The 14430-nt window shown below is 51.7% G+C and overlaps 1 protein-coding gene across 7 annotated transcripts in view; it reads left to right on the forward strand.

Annotated features, from left to right (window-relative positions):
- Window positions 1-14430, forward strand: part of IFT122 (intraflagellar transport 122) — a 77606-nt gene that overhangs the window by 48068 nt on the left and 15108 nt on the right. For all 7 annotated transcript variants that reach the window (XM_022562744.2, XM_022562735.2, XM_022562736.2 and 4 more), the window contains 5 exons: window positions 4627-4793; window positions 7394-7565; window positions 8977-9079; window positions 11011-11151; window positions 12069-12163. In XM_022562744.2, the coding sequence (XP_022418452.2) occupies window positions 4627-4793; window positions 7394-7565; window positions 8977-9079; window positions 11011-11151; window positions 12069-12163 (678 nt within the window). The remainder of the gene's footprint in view (window positions 1-4626; window positions 4794-7393; window positions 7566-8976; window positions 9080-11010; window positions 11152-12068; window positions 12164-14430) is intronic.

Here is a 14430-nt window from a genome sequence, read left to right on the forward strand (position 1 = left end):
AGAATTCAGGCTTTAGGAACAGCTAGGCTTGGTTGTTGTTCTGGACCAACAGCGCTTCCCGGGTCCTCTGCAAAGTCCTGGTGGGCAGCTGTGGCATAGGAGACAGCACCTTGCCGTGGTGCCCAGAGAGCGGGCGTGAGTCCCAGCCTCCCTGTGGGTGACCTGGGGGAGGCTCTGCACTTTGCCAGCCTCCATTTCCTTCTTGGAGGGTCGCCTAGTCCAGCTGAGCTCAGTTCTGAGAATTGCAGAAATGAACCCACGAGGAAGCCCTTTACAAAGGCCGAGCTGTAGAAAGGCTGGGAGAGTGAGTGGAGCCAGGCGTGACCACAGCATGGCCGTCCTTCAGACCAGCCCCCGCCAGCCCCACCCCGCCCTGCACTGAAGCCCCTCCTCACACTTCCAGTGGGCTTTGTGCGCCTACGCTCTTCCACCCAGAAAGGCAGCCCATTTACGCAGTCCGTCTGGTCTGCCTCTCCATGAAGGTAAATACGCTGGGGGTTGTTTCCAGTTTCAGGTTTTGATCACAATTCCAAGTAGGATCCAAGTAGGTTGCTTCCATTTCATTCACCACCCCCCGACCCCCGACAGTCTGAATTTGAGAAAATGTGTACGTACACATTATGTGGGGGGTGGGGGAAGATACAGTGCTTATTAACATGACATGTTTTTGTTTACTTAAAAATTGCTTCCCAAGATTCAATCTGGTTTTCAGAAAATTTTTAAATTACTTTCCCACGTACAAATAAATTGTATGTTTTCCGGGGAAGTGACATGTTTATATGGAGATAAAGGGAATTATAATGCTCTTAACTCTTATGTAGTATATCCTTATCAAAATCACCAAGCATGCGAACACAGTTTAGTCTCATTCATCACTCAGCACAACCTCTTTCTGTCCACTCCAGGACAGAGTCTTTGCCGTGGCCCCAGATAATGTGTAAATTAGCTTCATGGGACCAGGGAACCTTTGGAAACCCAGTTTGCTGAGCCTTGAAGCACCATTTAGACTTAACTTCTATTAGGTCCGAGCTCCAGGAGCTGGAGCGTGGGGCTGGAGGAGACTCTTTCAAGCCCAGGAGCTGTGTCCCTGCCTGGTCTCCACACTGATTACCCAAATTTATGGCTTGCTCTTAGCCTCTGACCCTTCTCACTACAGAGTGAGTGAGACACCCGGAGTCCACTGAGCACTCCCTTTGAAGGACATTCCTGTTCTCTCACGATGCCTGTTTTCCCCAGCTGCTAACCTCATTTAGCCAACCAGGTTAAAGAAGAGTTTCCGGCTTTGTGTTGGCATAAAGAGTACACGTTGTAGCTGCCAAGAGTAAAGGCTGGGACTGTAACAGCCCAAACCAGGCATCTGCAGGTAGTCAGTGGCTGCCTTCCAGCCCCTTCACCTGTGTGCACTGCAGAGAGCCCCAAGCCAGCGAGGCGGGCCTGTCTTTTATTGAAAAGCCCCACCTTTCAAATTGTCAGCACCAAAAGCTGCCTCAGCATCAGGGCCATGATGCTCCTTCCTCTCCTGAAAAGAATCGCTTGTCTTAGGCCAGTCTAATATGTTATTTTAGGGGCTACCCAATTACCCTGAAAGCAAATGGAAGAAAAGAGAGAATGCTAATTGTTCAAGTGGGTTTTTAGCATACATTGACTGTACTTTTCTGACAAGTGAGTGCTAATCAGGGGAAAGGAGTGCTTTCTTTTTTTTTTTTTTTAACATCTTTATTGGAGTATAATTGCTTTACAATGGTGTGTTAGTTTCTGCTTTATAACAAAGTGAATCAGTTATACATATAATGTTCCCATATCTCTTCCCTCTTGCATCTCCCTCCCTCCCACCCTCCCTATCCCACCCCTCTAGGTGGTCACAAAGCACCGAGCTGATCTCCCTGTGCTATGCGGCTGCTTCCCACTAGCTAGCTATTTTACGTTTGGTAGTGTATATTTGCCCGTGCCACTCTCTCACTTTGTCACAGCTTACCCTTCTCCCTCCCCATATCTTCAAGTCCATTCTCTAGTAGGTCTGTGTCTTTATTTCCGTCTTACCCCTAGGTTCTTCATGACATTTTTTTTTTCTTAGATTCCATATATATGTGTTAGCATACGGTATTTGTCTTTCTCTTTCTGACTCACTTCACTCTGTATGACAGACTCTAGGTCCATCCAACTCACTACAAATAACTCAATTTCGTTTCTTTTTATGGCTGAGTAATATTCCATTGTATATATGTGCCACATCTTCTTTATCCATTCATCCGATGATGGACACTTAGGTTGCTTCCATCTCCTGGCTATTGTAAATAGAGCTGCAGTGAACATTTTGGTACATGACTGTTTTTGAATTATGGTTTTCTCAGGGTATATGCCCAGTAGTGGGATTGCTGGGTCATATGGTAGTTCTATTTGTAGTTTTTTAAGGAACCTCCATACTGTTCTCCATAGTGGCTGTACCAATTCACATTCCCACCAGCAGTGCAAGAGTGTTCCCTTTTCTCCACACCCTCTCTAGCATTTATTGTTTCTAGATTTTTTGATGATGGCCATTCTGACCAGTGTGAGATGACATCTCATTGTAGTTTTGATTTGCATTTCTCTAATGATTAATGATGTAGAGCATTCTTTCATGTGTTTGTTGGCAATCTGTATATCTTCTTTGGAGAAATGTCTATTTAGGTCTTCTGCCCATTTTTGGATAGGGTTGTTTGTTTTTTTGTTATTGAGCTACATGAGCTGCTTGTAAATTTTGGAGATTAATCCTTTGTCAGTTGCTTCATTTGCAAATACTTTCTCCCATTCTGAGGGTTGTCTTTTGGTCTTGTTTATGATTTCCTTTGCTGTGCAAAAGCTTTGAAGTTTCATTAGGTCCCATTTGTTTATTTTTGTTTTTATTTCCATTTCTCTAGGAGGTGGGTCAAAAAGGATCTTGCTGTGATTTATGTCATAGAGTGTTCTGCCTATGTTTTCCTCTAAGAGTTTGATAGTTTCTGGCCTTACATTTAGGTCTTTAATCCATTTTGAGCGTATTTTTGTGTATGGTGTTAGGGAGTGTTCTAATCTCATACTTTTACATGTACCTGTCCAGTTGTCCTAGCATCACTTATTGAAGAGGCTGTCCTTTCTCTGCTCTACATTGTGAAAATGACTCTACTACCCAAAGCAATCTACAGATTCAATGCAATCCCTATCAAACTACCACTGGCATTTTTCACAGAACTAGAACAAAAAAGTTCACAATTTGTATGGAAACACAAAAGACCCCGAATAGCCAAAGCAATCTTGAGAACGAAAAATGGAGCTGGAGGAATCAGGCTCCCTGACTTCAGACTATACTACAAAGCTACAGTAATCAAGACAGTATGGTACTGGCACAAAAACAGAAATATAGATCAGTGGAACAGGATAGAAAGCCCAGAGATAAACCCTCGCACATATGGTCACCTTATCTTTGATAAAAGAGGCAGGAATGTACAGTGGAGAAAGGAGTGCTTTCTTATGCTTTGTGAGCTTGACACAGCACAGCCTCTGCAGGGTACATTATTCCTGAGACAAACTGCTTCTTAGGAGGAGTGCAGAGCTGGGCTCCAAGCACTCTCAATTTCCCTTTTTGAAAAGCCCCACCTTTCAAATTGTCAGCACCAAAAGCTGCCTCAACTATGGCAACCCTCAACACATATTTTGGGTAACTGTATCCTGAAAAGAGGTGATTTTCTGAGACTGTTTCTTGCGAATTCTAAGGCCAACCTGGGGAAGCTGGGCACGGCCCCTCAGAGGCCCCTGTTGCGGTGGAAGGAACACAGGCCTCTCCTCCTTCATGGATTCTCTCCCAGCCCCTTCCCCCTGCCTCAGATCCCCCACGGCCTCCTGCTGTCCCCACCCCTGCAGACCTGATCTCAGGACAGGGTCTGATACTATCCTGTTGAGAAGTAATTAACCAAAACCACTCGTGCTCCCTGTCAGCCCCAGGCAAACAGCTGGGGCAAAGCCAAGGGGGCAACGCCCTGAGTTCAGGCAGCAGAACATGAACAGAGTCAGAAAACGGATGCCAGTGAGACTTGCAGTGTGGTGATGGCTGAGGGGCCGTCGTAGAACTCTGTAAACCATCTTGCCTCCTTTAAGTTCAGGGGACCACATACTCAGCCTCACTCTGAGGCGTGTGGTATCATCCTTACACTCTGAATAAAGATTTTAGGTCTGACTGTTTGAAATTGTGTAAAGTCACTATAAAGGAATAGTTACACATACATCAAACTCTACATGAGAGAGAAACAAAGTACTCTGATCATAAACCTCCCACACCGCGGGGTTGTATGCAGTACTCCAGAGATTCGGGAAAGTGTTGTTTAGCTGAAGAACAAACGTCCATTAGTGGGAAGGGCAAGAAACATTGAGGGCCATAGTCCTTGACACTGACCTCGTACACCCAGGAGCACCTGTGGGGCGGCCTGCGAGCCCTCCTCCCCAGCACTTGGGCCTGCCCGCAGTCCGCCCCGAGGGTACGGGCTCATGCCTGCATCCTGACCGCCTGCTGCAGCCAAATGGGGCCCTTCCTTGCTGCAGCCTTCAGCAGCCTGACGTAATGCTGGCAGCAGGAAGTTCTAATCCGGAATGGTTTTGTTTGTTGTGCTTCCTCAGGATTTCCTTGGATCTGGAGACCCCAAAGAAACAAAGATGCTAATCACCAAACAGGCCGACTGGGCTCGAAATATCAACGAGCCCAAAGCTGCCGTGGAGATGTACATCTCGGCGGGCGAGCACAGCAAGGCCATAGAGATCAGCGGCGACCACGGCTGGGTTGACACGTAGGTTTTCAGTCCCTGCCCCAAGAGGCATTTGGCAGCATGTCATGTCATGTCAGCTCTTGGTTTTGACTGACAAGGAAAAAACTAGTGTTTCTCTAAGTATCTGATCCGAAGGTGATGGTGACTTGGTTTTTGGGAGACACAGAGACTGAACGAGGCAGTCGCTGCCTTCGGGAAGCTCAACAAGGCCCTGGGGAAAGGGTGGTGGGGACTGAGGGGGGAGCCACCCAGGCCCCGGGGCTGCCATTCCCTGAGACCTCCCTACGAGCCGGCCTTTGGTTCTCCCCCACACCCTCCGCGTTGGTGTTTCCATGCCCACCTTCAAAGGAGGAAACCAAGTTTCAGGGACCAAGTGATCGTATAAGGCCAGGTAGCTGGGAATTTGTGGAGCAGAGCTACAGACTGATCTCAGTGACCATAAGCAGTATGATGGTAGGCCCTGAAAAGAACAAGAAAAGTCCTAAGCATGTTAGGGAAGGAGACGTGAATTCTCACGGGAGGAGCCCTGGATGTCTTCTCCTGAGAGGTAGTCTTTGCACGAAGGTCATTTGACGAATTTCAGGAGGTAGAGATGGTAGGAAGGGAAGATCGTGCAGGTGGAAGAACTGCCCAAGCAGGACAAGTTGGCATTGGTCACATGAAGGGTCCAGGTGAGGGTGGAGGATGCAGGCTGTGGCAGGGGCATCGGGGCTGGCCTCACCGGGAGGGCCTCCGGGGCCAGCCAAACTGAGGCGCTTAGATTTGTCAGTAGGTTGTGAGGACCCCTGGTCGGGGCTGTGCTCTAGGAAGCCCACTCAGGCAGCAGGTGGGGGATGGAGGGAAAACTAGAGGAGGACCAGGTAAGTGGCCAGTGCGGCAGCTGAGAGAACGAGAGAGACGTGGAGGAGGTGAACTGACAGGACCCAAGGCAGGGTGCGTCAGGGCAGGGCCGGCAGAGCTGATTCTGGCAGAGCTGATTCAAGGCAGAGAACAGAAGCAACGGGGGCTTGGGGTGGAGCTGCCAGACAGAGCATGGATTTGGTCTTAGGACTCTTAGAGCATCAGACCTTCAGGCAGAGGGCTTTCTCCTCCCACCGTCAGGGAGAGTGGGCTTTGTGCTCACACATGTACACACGTATAGGCTGCTACAGCTGGCACAGGAGAAGAGGTGAGGGAGTGGCTCCTGAGTTTGGCTCAGTCTAAGCCCTGAAAGCTGTTGGCTGTTCTAGAAACAGGTAGCAGTGGCCCGGGACCTGGGAGGGGGAGCGGCTGGTTGATGGCTAAGTCATGTGGTTGGTGTGGTCCCTCACAAAGGGACCTGGGTGGGTGACCTACTACCCCATCTTTCTCTTGTCCAAGGATAACGTTTCTTGAAGATAGAGGTGCAGATTTTGCCCCCCAGTTATTCTGTTCATGAAAGGTGTGGTACAGGAGAGAGCCAGGCAGCTTTAGGTCCCCCGCTCAATCCTCTGGCTTTGCCTGCCACTTTCATTTGCAGCTTATATGAATCAGGCTGCCCGGGGGATACTTAACTGGTGCAGAAAGGAGACATTAAGCATGTTCTGTCCTTCTTCCAGGCCTGGCTGTAAAAGGTGCTTCTCCTCCAGGGACATTAGGGTTAATGGGCGGGGCGGGGGCGGAGGTGCTAAGGGGTTGCCTGTGCCACCTTTCCCTAAACACGTGTCCTTTCTTTGCTGAGAAGTGTTATTTTTAGATGCCATTATTATTCTAAGTACAGATTGACAGGCCTCCCTGAGCTCACCTGTCTCTGAGACAGGGCTTTGCTACAGCTGCTTCTCACAAAGAGCGAGCTGGGTAGAACCCCTTTCCCTTGGGAGAGCTGGTTTTACTCAAAACCCCGGCCTGACCAGAGGGAACAAGCACTTTCCACGCAGCCTCATGTGCCCACGAGCAGTGGCAGGGCTGGCTACCACTGGGGAAAAGTGGTGAACCAGTGGTCCCCATGGCCCCTCAGCCTGGTCAGCACTTTGGCCAGGAGGAGAGGCACAGTCAAGATTCCCTGCAGGCCTTCCTTCCAGAGCTCAGAGCAGAACCACACATGCCTCTTCCTTGAGAGGTCCTGTCCCAGAAAACATCTCCCACCTCTGCTTCTACTTTCCTGTGAGAATTCCTCAAATGGTGCTGGAAAGGGCACTCTGCCACTTCCGGGCTGCAGAGTCTTGGGCAGGTTGCTTCACCTTTCACCCTAGCCTTTAGTCTCCTCATGTGTTAAATGGGAATAGCAGTACCACCCCCTTAGGGCGGTGAAGATTCAGTGAGATCACACATGCGAAAGCTCATGGCGCTGAGCTTGATGCCCATAGGTGATGAGTAAACGTTGATTTCTCTCCCCAAAGCTTGCTGGATAGGTTCGTAACTCCTGTGAAAGGCGCAAGAGGTGGGGGAGATGGTGTCCTTTACCAAGCAGCGTTTCTGGATTAAGTATTCACTCAATTAATAACCTCCCATCAAGCACCAGGGGCCATGGCGCCATACGGAGGCCTGGGGACGTCAGCACGAATCAACACCGAGCCTGCCCTGGGAAGACGCAGACGCTCGCTTCCTTCCACCGGGCTCCCTTCCCGGGAGTCCATCTCCTTCCTGTGCTCTCGCCACTCCAGGCTCATCGACATTGCCCGTAAGCTGGACAAGGCCGAGCGGGAGCCCCTGCTGATGTGCGCCCACTACTTCAAGAAGCTGGATAACCCTGGCTATGCTGCCGAGACCTACCTGAAGATTGGTGACCTGAAGTCCTTGGTTCACCTGCACGTGGACACCCAGCGCTGGGATGAGGTGAGCGTAGGGGGCCCTCCCTGAGCCCCGGGACATGGGGATTTGGGGGGTTTGGGTGGAGAGCAGCTGTCCTCCTTGTGGGCGTGAACATTGGCCTGGCAGTCACGAGACTCACCTGTGAATTCTCTGAGCCAGGGTATCCTGGAGGGCCTCTCCATACTCGCTTTCTGTTTGTTCACTTATTCGTTCATTCATTTGGAAAATCTTTATGGCCTGCTGGCTGTGTACCAGCCCAGTGATGGACCCCAAGGATGTGGGAGTTAATGCGACAGCCCCCACTGCCTGCTGTTGGTCCGAGCTGCCTCTGACCAGCACCACGGGCTGAAGCATCGCAGACAGGGAGGCACACCTGTGTGACATTTAAAACCTGCTGGCTGGCATTTTGGCAGAAGATGCCACCTGTACTTTCCCTGAAACGGCCGGAGCCATTTCAGGGGCCAGCTCCTCCTCCTCTTCCCGGCCCCCTCCCCCCGACTCCTCTGTCATGAGGGTCGGTCAGAGAATTAGCCAGGCCAGCGGGAGAGATGGCTGTGGTGGGGCTGGTGGAGCAGCTGGTGTGCTGCCCCTCTGTGGCTTAAGTCCCGCCCTCCAGCTGACTGGCTCCCTTTGCCCTGGATTAAAATTCATCCTCGAGGGGATGAGAGCTGTGCGCACCGTCCTCACCCTCCCCACCCACCCACTGTGGTCTGGTCTGCAGAGCCGCTACAAGGCCTTTGCTGGTAAGAGCTGTCTGACTCTTGTCTCCCCGATAATTGGCTCCATTTGGTGAGGTGACAGGGTCACTGATGAGAAAAGGTGGAGCCAGGGACAGAGGCAATAATGGCTTCTCAAGATACATTTATCAGATTTCTCAAGCAGCATAAATTAGAGCATCTTGGCTGTGCATGAGGCAGACTTTCTTCCCGTTGCCACATATTTTCCCCCGTGACTCATTTCCGGTTCTCCCAGACTGACAGGTGGTTCTGAGGCTTAGATGAAGCAGTCACCGGGTCCCATGCAGCACCACGACCACGGTCATCTTTGACAGCTAATAAGCAGCAATGATGATAATGTCAATTATGTTTCCTTAGGTGTCGCCTGCAATTAAAAGAAATCTGTTTGCAGCGCGACAGGAGCCCACGCAAAGCCTCAAAATAAAATGTTTCCGATTCTGTGCCACTTCTGTGGTTCAGAAACAGACTGTGTTGTTACTGAATCCAGTTGCTTGCATATTGCTGTTAATTGCCTTTTGTTTTCAAAGAGCTGATTTGTTTTTGCGTTTCTGGGGGTGGTGAGGTGGGGAGGCACTCTCCTCCTCCGAGTTGTCAGGCTGGCAAAATATGACATCCCTGATGGATTCAGCCAAGCACCCGTGTTTTCATGGGGGCCGCGGGGGCTGCTGCATTAAGAAGCCATTTGCTCCTTCCTCTAGGCCTTCGCCTTGGGTGAGAAGCATCCCGAGTTTAAGGATGACATCTACGTGCCCTACGCTCAGTGGCTAGCAGAGAACGATCGTTTTGAGGAAGCCCAGAAAGGTAGGCCACATAGACTGGCACCTTGCACAAGGGGCAGGAGAAAGCACTGCCAAGACACACGCGTCAGGTAGGCTGCCCAGCCCTCCTGCCGTGGGCCCCAAGATAGACAACTTCCTCGGCGGGTGTGATGTGCTTGGTGCTGAAAGGCCATGGAGCCGTGGGAGGAACACGGGCTCTGCGTGGGATGCACCCGGGACCACCACTCACATGCCTCAGGACCTTCAGCAGGTCCTGTCTCCTCTCTGAGCAAAGCACCGTGAGCTCCAGTGTATCTTCCTGTTTATTCCTCACAGCAGCCCTGTGATGTAGGTACCGTTTTGTAGGTGAGAAAACTGAGGTTGGAAGAGGTAAAGGGATTTGTCTGAAGTCCCACAGTTAGGAGGTGGCAGAGAGGGAATTTGAGGCAGGGTGGGGGAGGACGGAAGGAGAGTGGCCGCAGAATGGCCAGAATGGTCCCACCTGCCGCTTTCCTCACCCGGAAGAGAAACTTGGGTTCTGCTTCTGGCTCAGGGAAACGGGGTGTCCTCTGCTCCTCAGCATATCCAGTGGTAAAACGGCTGGGCACAGGAGTGAGAGGAAGTCTAGAGCTTTAAATGGTAATAATAATTTTTAAATGTGATGGCCTTCTGTGTGTCAGACACTGACTGGGTGCTTAACCACATAACCTTGCACCTCGGCCGTAGCCTACAGAGACGCAGAGGCTAACTGTGCCCTGCAAAGTCCCAAAGCCACAGAGTGGCAAAGCCAGAATTGGACCAGGATCTGTCAGACTGGGGAGGCTGATTCTCCCAACTAGGGTTCACTGCTTTTCTAGGAAGTATTCTATTTGAAGTTGGATGTGTCATGTTCCATAGCATCCCATTTGCACTTCTCTGTGGGAACAGTTGCCACCTCCGGACACATTTCGGAGTGGCTCCCTGTGGAAGCTCCTCAGCTGAAAGGCCCCGTTGAAGGACAGCACGTCCTCCATTGCTTCAGCATTTCCAGAGCACCCAGTTGCTGAAGTATGTGCATGTTTGGGCAAAACACATCAACCTATCCATCTGTCTGGTCTGTCCTTCCAAGAATCCATCGCCATAGTAACTTGGTACTCAGACAAGAGATTGGAGATGAGAATGGAACAAAGGCCAGACCTTTTCCTTCCCTAACGCAGAGGATTTGGATCATCTGAGCCACCCACATGTGGGCAAGCGTCACAGCTAGAAGTGCTTCCCCAGCTGCCCCCAACATCCCGAGGGTCTGGCCACACAGTAGGGACTCAAGAAATTTCTGTTAAGTGGATGTGAGAAATTTTTGCTTGTTTTCACGAATGTTTGGTTGCTAGAACCAAGCCAGATTTTCCAAGGTTGTCATCAAAAAGCACTCAGTTGGAGACTGACCAAGCGCTTGAGTCGGGCTCAGTTCTGTGACCTTGGGTGTGCCACTTTACCTCCACCTTGCGAGTGCATTCAAAAGCGTCTTCCTAGGTCTGTTGTGACGATCCAACAGATTCACAGATTCTGTTGTGAGGGAATCATCAACAAAAGCACTCCGTAAAACCACCGAGGCCGTTAGAGTGCCAGGTCCTGTTAGTGTCACCTGGGGAGTCACTAGGCTTTGTCCTGGAACAGGGCAGGGGGCAGAACCTCACTGATGGTGAGCAGTGCTTCTGTCCTCGGACTTTGCCCTGCAGTTTGGCCCCTCAGCTTTCTCTGTCTGCCATGCCTTGCCAAAGCGGGTTGCCTTTTCCCAGCCAAAAAGGCGTATATCTCTCTGTACTTTTTTTCAGGATGTAGCCTTGGTTATTTATAGCCTCTGGCCTGAGAGGCGCATCCCAGCAGCGCGGTGCTGCAGATGCTCCGACAAGGGTCCTACTTCTGCAGCAGCCCCTTGCAAGCCCTGCAGAATTCCACCCAACTCCCCCCATGGTGTGTGCTTTTGTGCCCCTGCAGCGTTCCACAAGGCCGGGCGGCAGGGGGAAGCAGTCAGGGTGCTGGAGCAGCTCACACACAATGCCGTGGTCGAGAGCAGATTTAATGACGCTGCCTATTATTACTGGATGCTGTCCATGCAGTGCCTCGATATAGCTCAAGGTAAGTAAACATCAGCAGGGCCGCTTGTTTTCCCGGCCCCACTCTGGCACCAAGATAAACATCGGAAGAGCTGCGAGGTTTTAATTAAAGCCCTGGGCTTTGCCCTGTGTTGCTAATTCAGAACATATCTTTTCCCCGCTACCTGGGAACCCGTAACTGGACCTGGCTGAGCCGTGGTTTCAAAATGTTGAACTAAATGAAAAGGTGAAAAAGAGATCCGTTTACAGTAACACACTCCAGATTCTCGCTCATCCCAGGCAGGAAGATAGTTTCGATGTTGCTTTCTTTCACAAGACTTCCCATGATGCACTGAGGGAGTTCTGGAAGCAGACGGGGCAGGGAGATGCTCTCCACTGGGCCGAGGCCAGCCTGCAGGAGTGGGAAAGACACTGGCATTGGAGCAGCTAGGCGACTCGTAACAAGTCACAGTCCTTCCTCAGCACTGCAGCCCCATCTGTAGTGTGGGGGTCATCCCGCTCTGCTTCCTTCATAAGGCTGCTGTGAGCCTCCCAGAACCATGGTTATAGTTTGAAAACTGTCAAGCTCTAGCAGAAGGTGGCATTTTTTGTTCTGGCCAGTGGTTTGTGATTTGATACGCAAGGACACAGAGGGAAGAGCCATGAGGTGAGCGTGAATGAACTTGACGTCTGTCCACCCTCCCTGCCAGGTGGCTCTGGCTTGTCTGGATGCCAGTGATCGCCCTCTTGCACAGCTGGCCCTCCCCCAGGGAATGACCCTGAGAGAAGTCCCGCCGTGTGCTCTGCCCCGCCAAGATGTTAGCTGCCTCAGGATAGCGCAGCTCCTGCGCAGAGCGCCTTTCCCATCTCCCTGGCTCAGGTCTGGTGTCGGGGGAGAACCTGCACAGTCTGACACGCCCTCTCCCTCCTGCCCTGCTCCCCTCCCGCTGTGCCCTGCAGACCCTGCCCAGAAGGACGTGATGCTCGGCAAGTTCCACCACTTCCAGCACTTGGCTGAGCTGTACCACGGCTACCACGCCATTCAGCGGTACACGGTAAGGTGGCCGGGAGATGAGTCCTGGCGGGGGCACCAGTCCCGGCTGAGCTGGGAGCCCTGGGTACGTCTTAACAGAGCAGCAGACCTCTGGATGGAGGGTAAACCCAGGGCATGATGACCTGCTGAGAAATCCTCGTCTCCTCCTGGGAGACAGTTTGGAACTTTGATTTTCCTTGATTGGTTACTTGTTTGAGGTGCAGCATGTGGGCTTCAGAATTAGCAAGCCAGAGCTGGAGTGGGCCCTTCTGGTTGCTTGCTTCAGGTTTGGATGACTCGGGCAGACTCTGGATTAGCCACTCAAAGTGCTGTCTCTCTAAGTGATCGGTGGGGGACGTTGCCTGGGGCCCTCTCTTCTAGGTGGGTGAAGGTCTAGCTCTAACCAAAGGCCTGAGGTCTCTTCCCTGGCCCTGCCACTGACCTGCTGTGTGACCTTGAGCAATTTACTTCTCCTCTCTGACCCTCAGTTTCCTTCTCTATAAAGAAGAGTGTCGCCTTGATCTCCAGAGACCCAAATAGTTCTTTTTAGTTACTCCTGGATCCTTCTGATTAAGCCATTTTAAATCTGCCTCCTGACAGTAGGGAACAGGTGACAGATTGTTATCAGCCTCCCTATTTTGTGTACCTTCGATCACTCAACAACGTGAGCTTATCCTGTGCTCGTAAGCCAGAGGGTAATATCAATAGACGACCTTTACTGAGCACTTGCTACATACGAGGCAATGTGCTGAGGGCTTTATTGTGTCAGCCTTTCAACCATGCAGTGAGATAAGTGCTGTCATCCCCATCTTACAGATGAAGAAACCGAGGCACTGGACAGAGAGATCCCACAGCTAGTAAGTAGCAGAGCCAGGACTTGAACCCAGGCAGGCTGACTTTGAGCCTGTGCTTTTAGCCCCCCACCCCACTAATTTAGAGAAGGCAGACCCCTGGCCTCACGCCCCAGCTCCACTGTGTGACCTTGGGCAAGTCGTTTACTTTCCTCTATGCTTCAGCTTCCTTCTCTGTAAAAGGAGGATAATAACAGTACCTACCTGATGGCGTTGTTGTGAGGATTCAGTGAGTTAATATTGGGAAGCACTTGGAAGAGTGACCCTGCACGAGTCTCAGCTCTTCCCACTGCCCTGTGCGGAGGCCTCAAACCAGTTTTCCATTGGCCTACTCCCCGCAGGCTGAGTAGTTGCCTTTGGGTGTCTCAAAGGCCCTGCCTTCCACCCTTGGTGCCTCTTTCCCCTCATTTGTGCTGAGCTCCTGGCACATTCTCTGCCTCTGGGGGAAGTCTGGCAAGAATGACTCTTGTGGGGAGGGGAGGTTCCCTGCCTGAGCCATTAGCCCTGCATCTCACCTCTTCCCCGCACCAGGCCCAGTGGTCTCGAGGGACCTCATCTTCCCTACAGTCTTTTTGGGGCCCCTTATCTCTATCAGGTGCTTACCTGGAAAGAAGCCCTCCAAATTAAAGACCCCAAACTCAGGGTGGAAGTCAGGGCCCAGCCCGGTCTCAATTTGCCTGAGCCACTTTGGGACCCAGCTCCGTCTCTCCCTGCTCTTCATCGCCCTTGGCCCCTGGAGGCAGGGGCCTGGCGGTCTCCTCTCTGGAACAGCTGAGCTCTGCCCCAGGACCTGATGCAGCTGTGAGCTTGTGGCAGCTTCACACCCACTTGCAGGGCCTGGCTCTTCATCCCAGCTCAGGCTTCTTCACTGGGCCCTTCCTTCATTCAACAAATGCCCGCTGTGTGACACGCCCTGTGCCAAGACCTCGGGCACAGTGCTGAAGGAGACATTGTCCCTGCCCCCCAGGAGCTCATAGTCTAGTAACAGGCGACTGCAGTGTAGTTCCTGCAAAGGAGACGCTTAGAGGACTTCCTCGGAGAGGTGGCCCCCAAGCCAAGAGGTGGGAGATAAGTAAGAATGGGGCAAGTGAAGAGGACGAGGAAGGGCATTCCTGGCAGAGGTCACAGCGGGAGCAAAGGCCCGGAGGTGAGTGTGGTGTTTTAGGGTTTGGCATCAGGGCCCGGCAGAGCAGCTCTGATTCAGAGCAGGCTGGAAAGGGAAGCATCAGACCTTTTCTGAGATAATGGCGTCCTTCCCAGAGGAGAGGTGCGAATCTCGAGGACCCCCCCCCCACACACACACACTCCCTCCTCTTTCTGGGACATTTCTTAGCTTCCACATCTAGTGCAGTATAACCAGAGGCAGGCTTCTCCCTGGCTGTCACCCAGAAAAGGATGCACTCTCAGGTTTTCTTGGGTTCTTGGAACTAACAGAAGC

Source organism: Delphinapterus leucas, chromosome 10, assembly GCF_059928025.1.
Source record: "Delphinapterus leucas isolate spDelLeu-1000000601 "Yukka" chromosome 10, BTC_Dleu_Yukka2, whole genome shotgun sequence".
Classification (NCBI taxonomy): domain Eukaryota; kingdom Metazoa; phylum Chordata; class Mammalia; order Artiodactyla; family Monodontidae; genus Delphinapterus; species Delphinapterus leucas.